This window comes from Pyxicephalus adspersus, chromosome 2 (genome assembly GCF_032062135.1).
Source record: "Pyxicephalus adspersus chromosome 2, UCB_Pads_2.0, whole genome shotgun sequence".
NCBI classification, from domain to species: domain Eukaryota; kingdom Metazoa; phylum Chordata; class Amphibia; order Anura; family Pyxicephalidae; genus Pyxicephalus; species Pyxicephalus adspersus.
The window spans coordinates 84,502,190-84,521,885 of NC_092859.1; the positions used below are offsets into that span (position 1 = coordinate 84,502,190).

The 19,696-nt window shown below is 38.8% G+C and overlaps 2 protein-coding genes across 2 annotated transcripts in view; one reads left to right on the forward strand and one right to left on the reverse strand.

Moving 5' to 3' along the window:
• NTN4 (netrin 4) overlaps window positions 1–8,352 on the reverse strand; it is a 73,378-nt gene extending 65,026 nt beyond the window's left edge. The window contains exon 1 of the mRNA XM_072401279.1: window positions 7,868–8,352. Within this exon, the coding sequence (XP_072257380.1) occupies window positions 7,868–7,928 (61 nt within the window). The 5' untranslated portion in view covers window positions 7,929–8,352. The remainder of the gene's footprint in view (window positions 1–7,867) is intronic.
• A 7,756-nt stretch (window positions 8,353–16,108) lies between these two features.
• On the forward strand, window positions 16,109–19,411 carry SNRPF (small nuclear ribonucleoprotein polypeptide F). Its single transcript, XM_072401280.1, has 4 exons — window positions 16,109–16,260; window positions 17,155–17,280; window positions 18,630–18,694; window positions 19,230–19,411. The coding sequence occupies exons 1-4, from the start codon at window positions 16,258–16,260 to the stop codon at window positions 19,294–19,296; spliced, it is 261 nt and encodes an 86-aa protein (XP_072257381.1). The 5' UTR covers window positions 16,109–16,257; the 3' UTR covers window positions 19,297–19,411.
• Window positions 19,412–19,696: the final 285 nt, after the last annotated feature.

Here is a 19,696-nt window from a genome sequence, read left to right on the forward strand (position 1 = left end):
GATCATCTATCATCCGTGGATCCGCCAGGATGGTCGTAAGGACAATGGACGACTAGCGCTGTACACACGCCAGATTCTCGCCCGATATGACCCCTGAGTTGATTATCGAGCTAGAACCGTTGGACGTGTGTACGTAGCTTAAGTCATTAATACACAGCTCAGCATTAGTACGCCAGGATACCCAGCAATCCCGGGCTTCTCTGCGATCTCTGGGATTAAATGAACTCCTGCGCGGAGGTTACTTTATTCTAGCCTTGCCAATCAAGATGGCTGAAGATTGGAACTAGGAAGAGAAGGTGATGGCACCCTTCAACGGAATGGGGAAAGGTGAGTATAGTGGGGTTTAGTTCTGTTCTACACTGTGCTAGTCCCGACTCAGTATTGTATCAGAAATCCTGTCACTTTGCCCATTTAAAATCCTTTTACGAGAGCTTGACTATAGGACTTTAAAGACTAAATCAAACTCAAAGTGTGCATATAATAAGGTTTCAATAAAAAAACAAGTCAAGTCAAATCTTTCTGTTTTTGTTTTGGAAACAGCAAGTACGTTTAAAATCCCTGTTAGGTTTAATTTACAATAAATTCACATTTCCTTGCCTTAAATTGTCATTAAGGGTTAATATACCAGTTGCAGAGAAGATAAGAAACACTTTCTCTGGTATGGAAAGACTTTTTTGAATAAATTACTGAACATGGTAGTCCTGGATAGCGTGATGCTCCTTGTACACATCTTCTAATGTCAGCTGCATGACTAAAGGGAGATTAAGCAAAATGGTATTTGAATAACCAGAAAAACTCAAAAGTCATAATTCACCTGTACAGTTAAAAATGCCATTCTGTGTAATGATTGTTCATTTTACCCGGGAGTAAGTGAGTACTGACAATCCTGCTGTTCCAGAATTATAAGAACGTATGCATGGTGAATACCAGAGGACTTTTCATTAATGTGTTTCAGGTCAGAACTGACTCTAATACCAAAAAAAACACTATTTACATGGAATTCTGATCTCAGGAATGAAAAGTCTGCAAGTATTTCCCTTCTTAAAGCCTTAGTCACTGGGAAATGCTCATAATAAAATCTTGCCCCTGAACTTCCGCCAATAGGGTGACACTGCTGCCTTCTGTATGTGGTCCTGAGTAAAACTGCTCTTGCAGTCTGCACAGCAATGTCGCTGATCAGCCTCCAAAGCATTGTGGTAGTTCTCAGCAGTGTACAACGTCACTGCATCTTGCTATGCAAAGCCAACAGAAGTATGTGTGTAATATTATCACTTAGCATAGATGAAAGCCAATTAACCTATCAGAATGTTCTGGGCATGTAGGTGATAACCAGATTGCCAAGGAAAACCCACACAAACGCAGGGAGAACAAGCAAACTTCTGGCTGAGGTTCAGACTTAGGATCCTAGTATTCAAGTGAAGCAATCAGCCACTATGCCACAAAACATTGCAAAGTGGCTTTTGGAAAAAAAATGTAAAATATAAAAAACATATAATAATAAGTAACAAAATAAAAAAAATAAACAAAAAATGGTTGAAATATTGATATAACAAATCGAGACGATAATTTAAAAAGCTTTATACTGAGGGTTTGGTGGTTGGAATAGCAAACCTATCTTAATGCCTCATTTACCTGCAGAATATAACAACATTTTTTTTTCTCCTACACCACTTTGTTCAGTTGCCAGGAGCTGTGCCGCCAGGTGTATAGGAGTGACTAACTAACTTCCCTTGATCCTGGAAAATAGTTTGTACTTGGGCATTTGCCCTGAGCTGTCATGAGGGTAGGGAGAGGAACCATAACCCTATGTAAACTACCACTACAGTGACTCGGAATGTGGGGAGGGTGGGTGTAAAACAAACCTGCCACTTTGCCCTTTATGGATTTGTGATAAATAATTTCTTTAACAACCAACACCTTCTAGTACAATACAAGGTAAAGATAAAATCCAGATCACTTTTTCATATATTGGTAGAGTAAGCATGGTTTCTTAGAGGTAACATGATAATATGATGTTAAAATGACAAAAGATTAGGCAAATCTTGGTATCAAGTCACAAAACTTTAACAGTACTACTAAAGTATTACAATACAGTACCAATCACTCCTCGCTGTCCCCTTTGGCAGAGCAAGTCCTGTGTAGGATTCTTTGATCTATCAATATTAGACACTGTCAATGTTCTCCTGCCCTCCAGTTATATGGCTGCTGTTATATGACTCCCTTTTTGCAATTATGATTTTTGAATATAATATTCTTTCAAAATGTATTTTCCTGTCAGGCTACATATGCTTTAAGTAAAGGATCCCAAGGGGTAAAGACAGAGACGTTTAGAGGTACGTAATGTAAAGATCAAAAGAAGTGATGAATAAAGAACAAGAACCACTACAGAGATGCCTGCAGAGATGTTTATTTTATTTCCAGCTTCACCTCATTCCATAATAAATTGTATTTAAATTAAAATATAATAGGAACTGGTTTAGGGCTGAACGTTTTCAAGAGCCCAACGATACATTAAGTGAAATTCTGTATGCTCACACTAATGCTAAAGATAAAAAAGTACAAATGCTCATTTTGTTCAGAACACTACATTCTTATTCTTGGTATACGACATTCAACAATCAAGACAACTGAGAATAAATATCCAATTATAAATATCTGTGTCTACTCTGTATTCTCCCAAGGATCCAGCCATTTCCACACTACCTGTCTTAGGGTGACAAGACTCACTGTACCGTGTCTATGGAGAAGCAGCAATGTCATCGGAGGACAGGAAGTATGTTAGAACTACAGATTTACCCCTACCCTCTGCCCCATATTAATAACAATGGGAAGGGTGTTCTATAGTTTACTGAACTGCACAGGGCAGTTAACACTGATTTTGATAACTCCAAAAATGCTCACTATTTTTATTACATAACCATTATGGGCCAAACAATATCATTTTTGAATCTCTATGCTTCTCTGTACAATAGGCACAACATGGTTGGTGGGGAAAACTGGTGGGATGCTCTATATCTATTCCTGAAATCTGAACAATGGAGACAAAACTGCAAGAGAAAATTGCTGGCTTTGCCTACGGGATGATGAATAAACTAATATACCTACCTCACTTTACTGGAGCTCTGGAATATGGGTGGGCCATCCAGTATCCAGGATATACAAGATGGGGGTGTTTGTTTTAATACTTACCCCTTTCAAATTCTTTAGGCTGGTCAAGTGTTGTTGCAGGTTCCTCTTCTGCTTTGCCTCTTGGGTCTAACATGATGACCCCGGAACGGCTCTCTATACCAATACACTGTTACTAAAGGGTGCAATGGTGGCTCTACAGAACAGGGCTATGATGCCCAGCAAAGTATTTGATCAATCTTTTGTGCTAAGTGATGCTGGATAAGGAAGACCAGTTGTTGTTGGAACAGCTCTGAAATGAATGTAGTGTTGCAGCCTGATTTTTTCCTCCAGGGCTAGTTTAAAAATAGTTAGGCCATAACTTTCATTACAGCTTTCTTAACTAAAATGGCTTATCAAGCCCTTCAGTCTCTAAAGGACGTTCAATAAATAAGCCCTTTAAAGGGTGAAACAAGTCAAAGAGAGGAGCAGTTTGTAGGTAAATCATCTGTTCCAGTAAACTTTCATGATGAGCAATGTCCTGGTATATAGCTAAAATTCTCCCTTCACGACAGAAATGTAAAGACCCAGTAATGATCCAGTATTATCTCAAATGAAACCTGAAAAATGTGCATCAAGCATAGCTAGACTTCTCTCCTACGAACTCAAATATGTCAGCTGGAGCTAATGGAATGACTGAAGCTTTCCCTTTAAAGCAGACATATTTGTCTTTATTAACTTTTCCTTGGACAGCGAAATTCTCTTGACTCACAAGATACTGCACCTGGCTGGTAAAATGGGCCAAGACAAGATCTCTGCAGTGTTAGCTGCATCCATACACGGAGTTAAGTGAAGCACTATAAATGAAGAAGAGAAAGCAAACACCAACCCTGACTGCCACGCAGCATGTTATACTGTTACTTGTTTTTGTCATACTGTTTTCATCATGTAGTATTTGTTCTTTAGCCAGAAGTTCCTCATTGTTATATAAGAGCATATATCTCGTTGGATTAAAAGAACACTGATAGAATGGGTGATTAAAGACACAGTCATTATAGTTATCTTGATTAAAGAGGAAAACTTCTTATTTGTAGCTAAAAGATTATCTGGATCTCAAAGTAATTAAATGTGCAATATGTAAGTTACATGTGGTAGCAGTGTATTGAAGAGGATAAAAACTTTTCAAAGCCCCCAATGCACATAGCGTAGCAGCTTGATGCTGCAGAGCACCTGATTGTTATCCCCAGTGGTAGAATAATTTCCCCAGGCTGTGTACTGAGTCCCCATGTACTCCAAACTGATCTCAATCATAAATCTAAAAAAATCTGACATATGTACAAACCTTGTCTCAGTGACATGTCTGTCTTTGTAACTGATTTTTGCAGGCACATTGTTTAGAGTCTTACTGACAGGTGGAGAATGAATGGCTCAGTGGTTAGAATTTGTTTTACTGACAGATGGTAAATAAATGGCCCAGTGGTTAAAGTATGACTTACTGAGAGGTGGTGAATGAATTGCTCAAAAATTAAGGTCTGTTTACTGACAGGTGGTGACTGGCTTGGTGGGTAGAGCCTTTTTTGCCACCACAGGTGGTGGCTGGGTTAGCAGCTACAGTCTGTCCTACTAAAGGGTAGTGACTGGCTTAGTAGGTAAAGTCTTTTATTTTTGACAGGTTGTGCATGACTCAGTGGTTACAGTCTGTCTTACTGATAGTGGTGACTAGCTTAGTGGCTAAAGTGTGTGTTACTTAAAGGTAGTGACTGACTTAGAGGATGGAATCTATCTTACTGACAGGTGGAGAGTGGCTTAATGGTTACAGTCTGTCTTACTATTAGGTGGTGACTGGCTTAGTGGGTAGTATCTGTATTACTGACAATTGGTGACTGGTGAGTAAAGTCTGTTTATCTCATAGGTAGTAATTGGCTCAGTGGGTAGAGTCTGTCTTACTGACAAGTGATGATTGGCTTAGTAGGTAAAGTGTGTCTTAATGACAGGTGATGGATGGCTCAGTGGGTTGAACATGTCTTACTGACAGGTAGTGACCGGCTTAGGTAGCAGAGTGTGTCTTACTGACAGGTGCTGACTGGTTTACTGTCTGTAGTCTGTTACAGATATTTTGTGAGAGGTGATTCTATCAAATTGGCTGAAGTCTGTCTTTCTGACAGGTGGTGATTGGCTTAGTGGGTAAAGTCTGACTTTCAGATAGGTGGTGACTGGCTCAGTGGTCTGTCTTGCATGTGCCATGTTCCCTAAAGTTGCTACAGTAGCAGCCAGGTGCCCCGCAGCATCACCCCCATTAGAAAACAACATTGATCCTTCGTTTTGGTCATTCAGTGACCCAGGAAAACAGGGACAGTTGTACTAATGCTAGATTCTCAGCTGAGTGATCAAGAACCTTTGTTTTGGATGATGAACTTAGCGATACCCTCAAGCACGATTTATTGTCTGGATCTGCTGCTTTTATATTTTCATATTCTTCTTTACAAAACTAAATCAGCCCTGCTGCCCTCAACAACTCTGTCACTGACATTGACAACACAATACGCATTGATACACAATTACTATCAGTGCCTAAAGGACCCCCAGAAATAAGCCAACTTTATATTCTATATTATATTCTATATATATATTTATAAGGGACTTTATATTCAGTGGTGTGCAGAATTTTCAATGGGCCACAATGAGGAGTCCTTGGAAACATCTAAGCATGAGTACGATGTTCCCTTCACCACTTCTTCCCTGCATACAGTGCTCAGCCTTGGCTGCTAATCAACAAACTGGAAAACTATGATGCGATAGAAAGGAAAAGCCCATTATGCTTGCATAAACTCTAACACAAAGTGTACACAAGGTTTAGACTTCTAGAATTCACCTGGGTAGTGGAGGAGTGTGGGGAAAATGGGAATCCATAAAATTCAAGAATTTGATTTTTTACAAAATTAAAGTTTGAATCAGGGTGCAAGGTTGTGTGCACATGTTAAAAAGTCTACTTCAAACAGCTACAATTGGTAGATGCCATGAAGGTAATTAGTGTGGTTTGGCTGGCAATGAATAGCTGACAAGCACGGGAGTTGGCACACAGCATCCTCTGTTCTGGTCTCCTACCAGGGATGACAGACGACACCACAATATCTTCACCAGTTTTATACAGCAGAGGACCAGGGCAGTGTATGCAGTACAGTAAGAGTAAAACAAACTAATACTAGGAGCAATACACCACAAAGTGTCACAGTTATTAACTATGCAATAGAGTGCATTTTATAGATCAAAAGCTTTGAAGTTTGATGAAACCCTACAACTAAAATCACCGGTATTTCCAATGATACCTCTTTTTATTTTTTAGAAACAGCTGTCTGATCAGTATCCTTTATTTAAAAAAAAAGCGTCAACATATCATGACATTTCAGAGATAGTTTCCAATCCAAGATTCCATCTAAAGCTTCCACTAAAATAAAATCATTGGTAATCCATCCATCATTACTCTGTCCCTTCTTCTTACACCCTTGGTACCCAACCTGCGGCATTTTAGTGCCTATTATCTCGTAGATTGGAAACTCTTCTAGGTCCTCTTCTCCTCCTGTGTCACTGTCATTTCCAACCCCTATTTAATGTACAGCGCTGCGTAATATGTTGGCGCTATATAAATCCTGTCCAATAATAATAATTATTCATCTATTAGGACCCCAGCAAATTGTAGTCTTTGTTCTTTACCTTTATTCTTTAGGCTGGGTTCTAGTAGGTAAATTGTTTAATTTAAAAATGTAATTCTTTATCTAATAAATTTATTTAAATATTTTAAGTGCTGTAGGGAGCACACATGTGGAAAGTTGATTTGCAAAGGGGCTTCAAATGCAGCAATCTCTAGTAGCCTTATGTATTGAATCTCCAGTCTATGACTATGTACTAGACATGTCTCCAACCACAATAGATGAACTTATAGCCCCCATAATATCCCCTTCATCCTTGTTCCAGCACTTCCTGATACAAGCTGACAACATTTTGCCTCTGTCATATAATACCTGAACCCTGTATGGGGCTTCTCACATTTCAAGATACAACCTGTGACCTACTGTTGTCACCATCAGAAAACCATCTCTGGGAAATGCCATACAGCCAATGATAGAGTACAGGGAAGGAGACAGTCACTGCAAGGAGGCTGCAGAAAATCAGCATGCAACAAAGATGATTATGATACACATTTGCAAATTTAATGTTATTATTTTAGTGCCCATTTACATCACCTTGCAATGAAATAATGCACATGTGCCAAATTCACAGTGTTACTGCGATCATTTATTTAAAATGGGTCCCAGTAAAAAAACAATCATGTCTTTTTTTTGCACACATCACTGAGCACTTTAACACAGGTGTATGATGCCCATGCTTTAAGTTGCCCTTTATTATGGCGATGAAACTCATTGCACTGTGCTAGGTGCGCTACCACATGCAATTTACTACGACACAGCGGTGTGAACAGGTTCTCTTTATTACTTTACTTGCAGTAATGTAAAGCTGACCTGTCTATGATGATTATTTTTGTCTGATCAGTAAACACAATTATTAAACAGTATTTATATAGCACCAACATATTACCTAGCGCTGTACAATAAATACAATAATAAGCTACCCATAGAACACTTTTATTTACCCTCCTGCCCATATACATAAACCTATGTAGGCAATACATGAATTGTATATGTGCAGAATAAAACAATATACACAATGCCAATTTGTCCCCCAGCCATCATGAACCCATACCAACCTGTAACAAGTGTGGATGCTCCAAAGAGCGTCAATATCCAACTCCAAACTTCCATTGCCATGGCACTGAGGGGGCAATAGTCCTGTGCCAAGTGTTGTGCCCAGTTCCTGGAATGCTGACACCGTCTATTCAGCAGTAAATTATGAAGTGGACCGAAGTGGCATCATTGGAGAGTACATAGCTTTATGAGACAATAGTGTGACTCTGTATGGGACACCTGAGTGACGGCTCTGGGCATGCCATGTTCCCGGGCTGTCGCAGCTTGGTGTTGTCCCGGTGGTTGCGGAGATGTGTCTCCTGTGATAACAGTGCGGGATGTTCAGTGGTGCTGGCAATGTGTGGAGAAGTGGAGGCTGGCAGCAGGGCTACATGGTGTACAGTATGAAGCACGCCCTCTTCCCGCCCTCAGCCACTTCTCCCTGTTGTGTCAGCCTCTGCACCTCAGACATTCCTCTAAATCACTGTCTTCCAGCTTGTCGAATCAAGACTTGCACAGTTTTTAAACTAAAAAAAATATATGACAGTACTGACAGCAAACACAATTTCCTCCCATCTACAGATGCCATGCTTGAGTGACTTACTTTCCTCTCTGGTAGTTTGGCTGGGTGCCCTTATGACACAGGAGAATTAGTCAGCCATGCATTCATCATGACAGGGACATTCTTGGACCTAGGACATTCTTGGGGCCTTTAGTCACCAAGGCTTTTTACATTAAAAATGCTTAATATGGTATTTTAGTACTTGTTTAGTGAAAACATTTTTTCTTTTTACGGAAAAACAGCTGGTCCATCCAAATCCAAAATAACACAGAGTTATTTCAAGGACATAGCTCATTTTGTAGTCTAGGTCACTCTGTTCATGGCTTCGTATACAAGAACGTGGTTTTCATTAAAATCTAGGCCATGCGGCCAGAAGCCCAGAGAGGGGTTGCCACATTTTCTGGAAGGAGATTCCGGCCTTTGGTGCTGTTTTTCCTGTGGAAAATATTGGGAACAAAGCCCATTTTTACAAAATGCCAGCCAAGTGTAATCCCTACCTAGAGCCCAGACATTGTAAGGGAAACCCTGTCAAAGAACCCAGACCATAGAATACCGATTGCCCATGCCAGGCATCATGGAGAAATATTGCCTGCCAAGAAGAGAGGTGGAAGCACTAGCTGCGTACACATGTTCAATAATTGTCGTGGGAAAGGATCTTTCACAATTATTTCCAACGACAAACTACTGCACGATGCATGAACGTGTGCTGTACATACAGCGCCATTCTGCTCTATGGAGAGGGGAGGGGGAGAATGACGGAGCGGAACCCCGCTGTGCTCTCTCCCCTTCACTTGCATTATGATTGTTCGTCATTCATAGAACCGCCATGCCGGTCATTTAGAAGACAGACAACAAGCACTGTACACATGCCAGATTCTCATCCAATATCAGCTTTGAGCCGATTATCAGATGAGAACCATTGCATGTGTGTACGTAGCTTTAGATCCTACAGGTGATCCCAGGGTCATTTAAGCTAAATAGAGGGCCTGGGCAAGGATCAAATCAGCATACAGCAGACCTTTGCCATGCCTATCATTGATGGGAGTAAAAAATGTCTCTGCTTCAGGGATGAAAAAATGCCCCTGCGTCAGTATATATGTTCTGCATCACACCCACACAAATAAACATACAAACTGCACATTACACACAAACATACAGATAGCTTTACATTACATACATTGAAAAATCTACACAAATATATACACACAGCATTGCACTATGGACATAAACATACAAATCTGTCTGCATCATACATACACAGTCCAGCCTGCACCTCAGTCCCAGCAAACGTACAGATGAACCTACAAACTTACTGGCACCTTCTAGTTTATAGAAAGGTGGGCAAAGCCTGGTGCAGTGTTGTGTGTAGTTCTTCCACCTGAGCAGCTCTGCTAAGGTAGAGGGGAAGTTTTGGGAAGTAAGGGAGTTCTAGGGGGCTCAAACAAATATGGGTGGCCAGGCAATGGCCTGGATTACACACCCCAAACACTGACCTTGGGTGACCCACAGTGCATAGGTATTTTAGGATACAAGATACTTAAAGTGGAAGTTAAATAAAAGAAAAAAAACTCTCACCCTCTCACTTTTTTACTTTCGCAGATTCAGTGATCCCTACTGAGGTTTTTTGGATCATGTCCCATGTCATAATGGAATCCTCCTTCCTTTGTTCCTCTGCCTACAGCACCCGATCCAGCCTGCGCAGTGCGTGTAGATGGGAAAAAAAATTGTGGAACTGCAAATGTGTGAGATCAGTATTTTATTTTTCCCTATTGAAGAAAAAGTTCCTTCTGTGCATGCCTGAGATCGGGCAGTGTTTTAATTCCCCCCCCCCACACACACACACACAAAATATAAGGTACATTTAACCATATATAAAAGTGTCTAGTAATAGTGTAAAAACTTTTACTTTTTAGGGTTCCAGCCCCTAACATCACCAATGGGCCACATATATTATAGGTAACAGGGGAAGGAGCACAGGAGGTAGCTGCTGTTACAGCTATTATGGCAGCTGAAGTTCAGTGCACATTATTATTATTATACTGTATTTATATAGCTCCATCATTTTATGCAGTCCTGTACAAAGTCCATAGTCATGACACTAACTGTCCCTCAAAGGGTCTCACAATCGAATGTCCCCACCTCAGTCATATGCCATTAATGTAGTCTAAGGTCAATTTTTGGGGGGAAGCAAATTAACCTAACTGCATGTTTTTGGAATGTGGGAGGAAACCCACACAGACACAGGAAAAACTTGCAAACTCCACGCAGATAGAGCCCTGGCTGGGATTCAAACCTGGTATCTCGCGCTGCCAAGGCAAGAGTGCTAACCCCTGAGCCACTGTGCTGCCCAACACATCCACGGAGAGTGGCTTTTAACGGGGTACATACAGCACATCATTCTACTTTTCCCAAGAACCAGCCATCCCAGCACCCTCTTACCAGCAGAACTGAGGACTCAGGCAGCTCCATTTGCTGATAGCCATGCCACCAGGGGGATTTGAGAGAAAAAAAATAGGTGAGGACTGGTGCATAATAGTTTATATTCTGATACTTGTATACTTCTGATCACTGCATGCTGTATGTTAGGCCCATACACTCTGTAAATTTCACTTACCTAATCCCTGCATCCTGTACATTTCACCTGGCATCTAAACTCTGTTACATTTGATTTCTGCATTTTGTATGATACTCACAATCCCAACCCCCTCTTACACCTGACCCCTGCCTTCTGAACTTTACTCCTGCACTCTGTGCATTACACTTTACCCCTGTACTATGTACTTTAAACTTGATCTCAGCACCCTTTATGTTATACCTGATCACTGTACTCTACTTGTTACATCTGTCCCCAGCACCCTTTGCACGTGACCCCTGCATATAGTATGTTACATAAGACCTCTGCACTCTATATGGAAACCTGATTTTAGTCAGTCCTTGTAGTTGTATTTCCTTTTCACTCTGTTTCTTCTAATGCATTGTTGATTTAGTCTATACCCTTCCTGGCATTTTCCCATTACCCGATAACCTGAGTTTGTCTTTCACTGTATGTTTCCTTATCTATACTGCTTTAATCTAAACACTGAGATATATTTAAAAATGCTTCCTCTTATATGAGTTTGTGGGTGCATTGTGCACAGGTTCCTGTAACCAAGCTTCTGTATTCGGCCAACTCTATGTCTAAGATTCCACTTAAAACAATGTTCCTCAGTTTAGTTAAACTGATAACTATCTGTAGTGGTGACATTCTTCCCAATACCCTACAGTTTAAATGGTTCAGTAGGACCTTAAAGTACTTTCAAGTACTGTTCCCCATGTTAAAAAGGTTGGAAAATGCTGATTTATACCCTGGGCTGCAATACATCAGTACCAAAGACTGCATTTCAAAGTCACCCAACCAATTGCCAATGGTATCACAGTTTGTAGAATTTTAACTCATTGCCTTAATACTTGAACAGTGGATAATATCTACCAATTAACTTTCCTCACAGTTTTTTACAATAAAGGATTTCCAGCAATTTTTAATTTGGTTTAACATACTTCATACCATCTTAGACTGCTGGATTGTTTATAAACAATCCACTGTGTTATTATTAAGGGGAAGGAAACTCTGGATATTCATGGGTCCATTTAGAATTTAATATTTAACTGCGATATGTCCAAAGTCCAGTTATTAGCCTCCATATAATTCTACATAGTTTCTTTTACAGTTTAACAAGATGCTTTTCAGTGATGTGTGGTTAATCTGATGTCTGCCTGGCTAATGTATTTTGCTTTTTTGCAGTGTCAGATAGAATCAGACTCATTATGAGACAGTTCAAGTTTAGTTGTGCCAAAACCAGAGCTTCCAAATCAAAACAGATAGTTCCATTTGTAATACTCCACCTGAGGCCATCTAGTTCCAGCTCTTCAGAACATTTATTCCATAGGAAATAAAAGAGTAGTATTTATAGTTATAAAATACAAACTTTTCTGCAAAACTTATTTAGACATTTAAGTACCTTTAGCTCCTCTGAAACAAAAGGCTTGAAGCAAAGGGTTGGAGAATATTATGTATGCACATCTTGGGTGAAAATACATTACTTTACTTTCAAACATTTCAGAAGGTGACTTTGCTTGTAGCAACCAGTCATGTTCCACATTTTATCATTCTTGTGCAGGTTAGAATATCAATGCAAGTATTTTTTTTAGTTACAGTTAACAATACATTCGCTTTTTCCTTTCAGCTATTCATTTACAATCATTAATTGAGACTAATGACATAGTCAAGCCCCTAATATGTATTTACATTATATTTTAATTTCTACTTTACGCATTACAGATACACTTATTGGGTCTTTCCTTTGGCATCTAATGCAAAACATTACAGATGGTTTTGTTACTGTGTGGTTAAGCAGCTTCCTTTTTTAAGTTATATATTGACCCCCAAATGGTTGTTTTTTATATTACAGTATACTATTTTTATTATCAAGCATAAGACCTGGGCAAAAAATGTATCCCCAAGCTCTAAATGAAGTAGAACTAGATGTCATGGTATAGGGTGGAATCAAGCAAGATTATCCTCCCTGGCGGTCTTAATAATAAGCATTTTTAAATGTCAAAATGGTTCATTTAAAAATACCTAATGTTTTAAACTTCCCGCCTGGTCCCGCCTCCCAGCCACAAGCTCGTATTGCCCAGCCAGCATCTGCTTCCCCTGGCCTCATGTCCCCAACGGCCACACGCTAGGGAAGCAGATGCCGGGCATCACTGGAGGACACCGCAGGGTTTGCCAGAGGACGTCGTGGGAATGTGGAGGCCAGGTAAGACTTGAAACTCCCTGGCAATTCCACCCCGAGTGTGGATTGGGGTTACTGCTTTTGGTATAGATAATTCACCCCGAGCCCCACTCGTGGTTACCGCTAAGGAGGGTAATGGTTATATAGGATGCTTTGGACTACAACTGTGGACAAATCTGTTGGTACCCTTACAGATCATTCAAAAAATGCCTAAAGCCTCCTGAAAGATGACAAAAGGGTGACAGATAAACAAATGAGTTTCTGTTCTTTTTTCTTGAAGGGGGAGGGGGAAAGCAAGCAAGCATCCCATTGTAATCTTCTCTATTGACATTTACAGTGGTCGTTCCCTGTTGGTCGTTCATGGATCAATTCGAAAATGCAAATCGCGTAGCGTTTCCAATATACCCTCCAACCATTTGTTTTCCATTTTAATAACTTGGAGAGTAATATAATTGATTACTTACCATTACTAGTAGTTAAATCTTGTATGATCAAATGCTTTGTATTGATAATAAAATAATTGTCTAGTGCTTCTATAGACCTATTGATTGGTTTTATTGAATTATCTTCCTGTATAAATTTTGTTTGTGTGAAATATGATTAATTTTAAACGGTTTTATAAATAAAAATTATTTTAAGATAATGTGGGATTTGGTATCTTGAAAGCCCCTTTATCCAGTATGAATTGTTTCTTTTGGGGGCTCCTTTTTCCCAAAGGGAATTATACTTTTCTTTTAAACATTATATTTCTCGGGTTGTGGTACTTATTGAAGAATTCAATAATCAAGGAGTTCTATGTTTATCTTTCTAACACTTTCCTTTCTGAACCAAAAAAAATGGTAGGAGTTGTGTTTTAAACTTGCTGCCTGGATGCAAATATTAAAAGTTACCTTTACCAAGAAAACCTGTGCTACTTTTTAAATGCATGTTTATTTGACTGATTTGTAAATTTGTATTAAGCAGTCCTGGGACAGCTAGGAATAAAGGTAATTTAAACAAATATTTTTTGTCAGTGATTTTAAAAGCTGTCAAAAAATTGGATTAGCTATATATATATTGCAATTGTAATAACATTTACATTCTGTTAGATTTCCCTGATCAGAGAAGAATCAGTTTGTTCTGAAAAACATGAATAAAGTGACATCTAGTGGAAATTTGCAGCAAGGCAACATTCCTTTAAAAATAAAAAAAATGTAGTTAAACAAATGTGAAGGGATAGAACAACAGAGTAGAGACTTTTATGGTCTAAATATGCTATAACCCTACAAACACGTAGAAGGCATAAAACAAAAAAATTAAAAACTCCAAACCAAAAAGGTTTTCCTAGAAGTAAGGCATCAATAGAAAGAAAATGTAGTGCATATGTTATATTAAAGTCTTGTATCCTTTATTTACAATCATGAAACATAAAAACATTTAAAAAAAGATAGTTAATCAAAGCAAGCAAATAAATTGGCACCATTTATCCTTCATATGTGCTTAGATAACAATTCCATATTGTCAATGACTGTTCACATTGTTACCATTCATAAATGTTCCTTTGATATAATAAGTTTGAATCCTTCATATTGAAGGCCCTTTTGTTGGGTGGAGTATTGGCAGGGAAATTGTGGGTGTATTTAAACTTGGCATGTTTCGCACAGCATTATTACAGTTGCTTCATCAGGAATAAATCAAGCACACGTAAATGAAACCAATCTGGAATATTGGTGACCAATATGAGTGATTCTTGGCTGTGATAGGACTGGGTTGGACGTAAATGACCAGGTAAGTTCAAGGTAAGGAAATGTGAATGTTTAATCTTACAGCAAGTTAAACAGGGGCTGATAAGCTATAGTAGATGAGTGATAGTTAAATGTAAGGACCTTGTCTTAAATGGTTTAGATTAGCAGACCCAATCTTTCGGACCTCACGGACCACTAAATTCATAATTTTCAATCCCGCGGACCATTAATAATAATTTTTTTAAAAGATAAATACATTTGTAAATAATGATCTTCCTAATGGTGCTTGACGAGGACTGTGAAGGCTCTGATTTATTGATCATCTCACGGTTAAGTGAAGTATTACTATTGTTACTATTAACATTAGTTGCATTATCCTTGGTATCACTAAAGAAATCCAAAATCTTTGTTTGCTTTTTCTCACTCAGTATGGGTTTTTTTTTTTTTTATTTGAATCCAAGACCTAACAAGAAATGATAGTTATCAAAGTTAAACTATTTGATGCCATTAAATATAACAGTTAAATTAAATACACGGTTAAGGTCATACTTACCTAAAAGAGGATCTGAGAAAACAACAAATAATATAAAACAATCAAATAAGAATTGGTATTCACCTCATCACATATACCTGTAGAGTATCACACTTCATCACATATACCTGTAGAGTATCACACCTCATCACATATACCTGTAGACTGAAATGGTCTTAGGCAGGACAAAGATCTATAAACTGTGGTACATCAGAAAATGCTTTTACCCATAGCACCCATTCAGAGGAGATTACAAAAAACTATACCCCTCTTCAGAATATAATGAGTAACTGTGCCTGTTTTTCTATTTCTTTTTTTCTCACAGATGGTGTTTTTTTGCATGCTGAGGTGTATTTATGTTCTCCTTTTGATGCATTGTGGTTGCCATGATGAGGGTGAGCCACATCCATCCTGTATCCATTATAAGTGTGTATTCAGCACAATGTTCCACCAGCTCTGATACTTTGCTTGTGGTATGGATACGAGCAGCTATCCCACCGACTTATACAACCACAGTGAATAGACTTTATGCACATTATTCGTGTTTGTGATTTACTGAATTAGATGCATTACACTGAATAGACAAGTGGTGTGCTATCCCTATCACTTGCCCTTAGTCTCACTTTATACCTCCCACCCCAAGGGGGAGCAGTTCTCTATGATCCTAGTCCCTCCCAGCAGTCTGGTCTTCCCTTCTCTTTGGTCTTTCTGTCGCAGCCATTTCCTGCTCTCTCTGGCGGTGTGTTCTTCGAGCATTCCGCGGGGAAATTTTTTTCATCGCTTTACTGGTCTGTAGATCAGCGGCGGATTCACCGGCACAATGGTAAGTCTTCGGGAGACATAAACGTTACTCGTAGAGGATGCTAAAGCCTGGATTCCCCCGGGGGATGGCCCGGTGTGCTCTGCATGTGACACTCCATTCACTCTGAGGTGGGAAATGACACAACAGAGCGGTGCTCAGTAACAATGCACATGGGCCTAGTCTGATATATGTTAGAGCACATAGGATTAAGTTTATTCATTTATTTCTGAATTATTCATATAAAGCATTGTATTTATTGACATATATATATATATATATTCTTTTTTTATTTACCAGGGACAAGGGTTTCATTTAAAGAATCCCCTTCATTTCTAGCCCTGTACACACAGGAAGTAAGAGAAATATTTCCTAAATAATCCAGGAAGTTGTCATGGAAATGAGAATCTCCAACCACATCCCATCCACCAATTCTGGTGACAAATCACATCACTGCCATCTTTCTTCTACCCAGCAACAATCTTTCCCCATCTTGATTGGCTGGGCCAGGGAGATGTGTGCAGGGAGTTCATCTCTGGCACACAATAAAAATGGCTGGACATACACTTCAAGATGACTCCAAATATTTTCACTAGTGCAGGAGAGTTTCCAGCAGAGAAAAGTGAATATTGCAAAAGCTGTTCTTTATTTTTACATTTGCTTACCTTTTTTTTTTTTTGTAAGTGGGGCTTACCAACACGAGAATCTACATAGTAGGTTCTCGTGTTTGCACCCTTGGCATGGGGCATCTTGTCCATTCCCCTGTCATTGTCACTATCACAGTGTAGCTTGCAAAATGATATGTAATAAAAACATACAAATTGCTTTTCTTACTTGTATTATTCACATACTCTTATTATTCAATACAAGCTAAGCTATGCATGTTTTTTTTATAACCCCTTTCTTTTGTCTTTGTAGAGTTTGCCACTAAATCCTAAACCATTCCTAAATGGCCTTACTGGTAAGCCAGTAATGGTAAAGCTGAAGTGGGGTATGGAATACAAGGGATATCTGGTCTCTGTGGATGGCTACATGAACATGCAGGTAATAATTACATTGATGACTGCACAATCATAGTGTTTTTGGTAGTGCACAGCCTATAGAAGATCTAACCCTCCCCTTGCCATCCAGAACTTAAAATGGAACCAACGTGTGTACATCTTTTTGGAACTTTCCCAGAAAGCTGGTACAATTTGCAGTAAATTGGCAGCTGCAAATGTAAACAGAGGCTAAGATGGTGGCATACATGAATTTCAAAGCTTACGTGGCTTTAGTTCCTTCTCTTAAATAAGGATTAGCTGTGGTTCCATAGTAAGGATATCTAGCTAGATATTAGTCCTGTCACTAGGTTACATATTGAGTGGAATACAAGAAAAAATTACAAATTGTGACACACAGGGCACAGTGCACCAAACTGACAATTGGTGGATTTGTTGTTTCAGTATTTCTATCAATCTGTAATTTAGCTGGAAGAGGTAGCTTGGGTTATTACAATTTTTATTTAATATTAGGAAAGCTTTAACATCTGACTTTAGGACCTCATAACATGGCTAAAAGTGCTCCGCATTCATGTTCTTTCCAGCACTCGGGACAGTGTTAGTATCTAGCTTTTTTTTTTTTTTTTTTTTTTTTTTTTTTACATATTTTACTCTTTTTATATATTTTCTTGGTTAGGGGGGATAATCGGTGTACACACGCTAGATGATTGTTGCCTGAAATGAATGGTTGTGCTTGACTAGCTTGTGTGTTCCCAAGACATGGTTGATTGATTCGTCCTACTTTTCTATGGAGGAGAGCCCTGCAAGGAGCTTTCCACTCATTCTCTCCTCTCCATAGATCAGAATAGTTATGGAGTGTACAGTGCCTATGTCACTGGAAGAAATGGCAAAAGATTGTTTCCAGCAAGAGAGATCTACTGTCTGTGCAGGGTTTTAGTCTTGAATGGGTAATTTACATTTAGATATGTTAGATAAAACCTATTACTGGGTGTGCAAATCTTTCAGTGTATGGGTTTACTTACATGCTAATAAATGTAATTTGTTCATTTCTATAGCAGTACACATCATTGTACTATAAATACAGCAAAACCTTCTGCTGGACTTTACCAGTAACCTTTGTAGTAAACAACCATAGTTATAAAGGAATAAGTACATGGAGCAGCTGGATTTGGGATGAGCCTGGGCTTACGTAGTGTTGTTTACCGGCCTTTCCCAGATGTATCTTTGATTCGGTCAGATCTCTCCAGTACCTGCCACTAGAAGATGTCCTACGAACACATTTCTATCATGTTTGTACTTTGACTTGACCTGTACCAAAGACAGCAAGTGCATTTACTGCTATCATACACATTGCTTTATATCTCTATGCACACCTAACACTTGTTTATGCTGCAGCTCGCCAATACAGAAGAATACATTGATGGTGCATTATCTGGACATCTTGGAGAAGTTCTAATAAGGCAAGTATCCTGCTTCTTCTATGTTGCATTGATGTAATATAAAAGTGGATACTACATAATTTTTTTTTTTTAACTTGGAATCGTAGATGTACTTCCTTATTCCTACTCCTGTAGGAAGTCTGTTTCCCTAACTCCTTCGCTGTCTAGTCTGCTCTTTATGCGTTCTTTCTTCCTATTTCTGTCTATGATCTGGTTCCGAATTCCTCATCCACATTCTGTTTCTGCTGACATTATGCTCTCTCCATCACAAAGACCTCTTTACTACTCCGTCCTCCATAACACAAGCTTTATGCTCTTTTTTAAACTTTTGCCCATGGGAATCCAGTTTTCCCCCAGTCTGCTTCACCCCCCTGTATCATCAGATACTTTCATTCCTATGATTCATAGATTTTCACCATTCTTTTCCCAACCCTTCAATTGTCAATTTTTCATATTCAATGGAAAGTAGCACATAATAGAATGTTCAGGTTTACTTCTGGTGTACACTATTTACCTTTTTATTGACTTTTACCAATGATTTTTTTTTTTTTTGTAGGTGTAATAATGTACTGTATATACGTGGAGTAGAAGAAGAGGAAGAAGATGGAGAAATGAGAGAATAAAAAAAGATCCAAATTATTTTTGTACATTTATTTTGAAGCATCGTTTTGAGCCTATTGTTGGACATTTTTTGTATGTTGCGTTGAAAAATAAATTGATTTTTTTTTCACTCTTTCATATTTATGAGTCTGTTCCAAGAAATCTTCTTCCCAACAACTTTTTTTGCCTTGATTCATTAAAAAAGTAAGCTATTTCAAGTAAATAATTGTTTGCATGCTATCACATGCTAAATAGAAACTTTTTTTCTTTTTTTTTTTTCTTTATCCAAGACTTTTTTTATTAAAGCAGAACCCTTAATTTAAAAACTTGTGACCAGGCAAGTCCCTGGTAAATACAGAAGTGACAGTTGATGTTCCTTCTGCAATAAAGTAATGTTATCCGATAGGTCCTGTTCTTTGGCCA

What these genes read in the sequence shown, in the direction of transcription:
- SNRPF (XM_072401280.1), top strand. An exon ending in ATGGCTACATGAACATGCAG is followed by an intron (nt 17,281 to 18,629) that starts GTAATAATTACA and finishes TTTATGCTGCAG; the next exon opens with CTCGCCAATACAGAAGAATA. An exon ending in CTTGGAGAAGTTCTAATAAG is followed by an intron (nt 18,695 to 19,229) that starts GCAAGTATCCTG and finishes TTTTTTTTGTAG; the next exon opens with GTGTAATAATGTACTGTATA.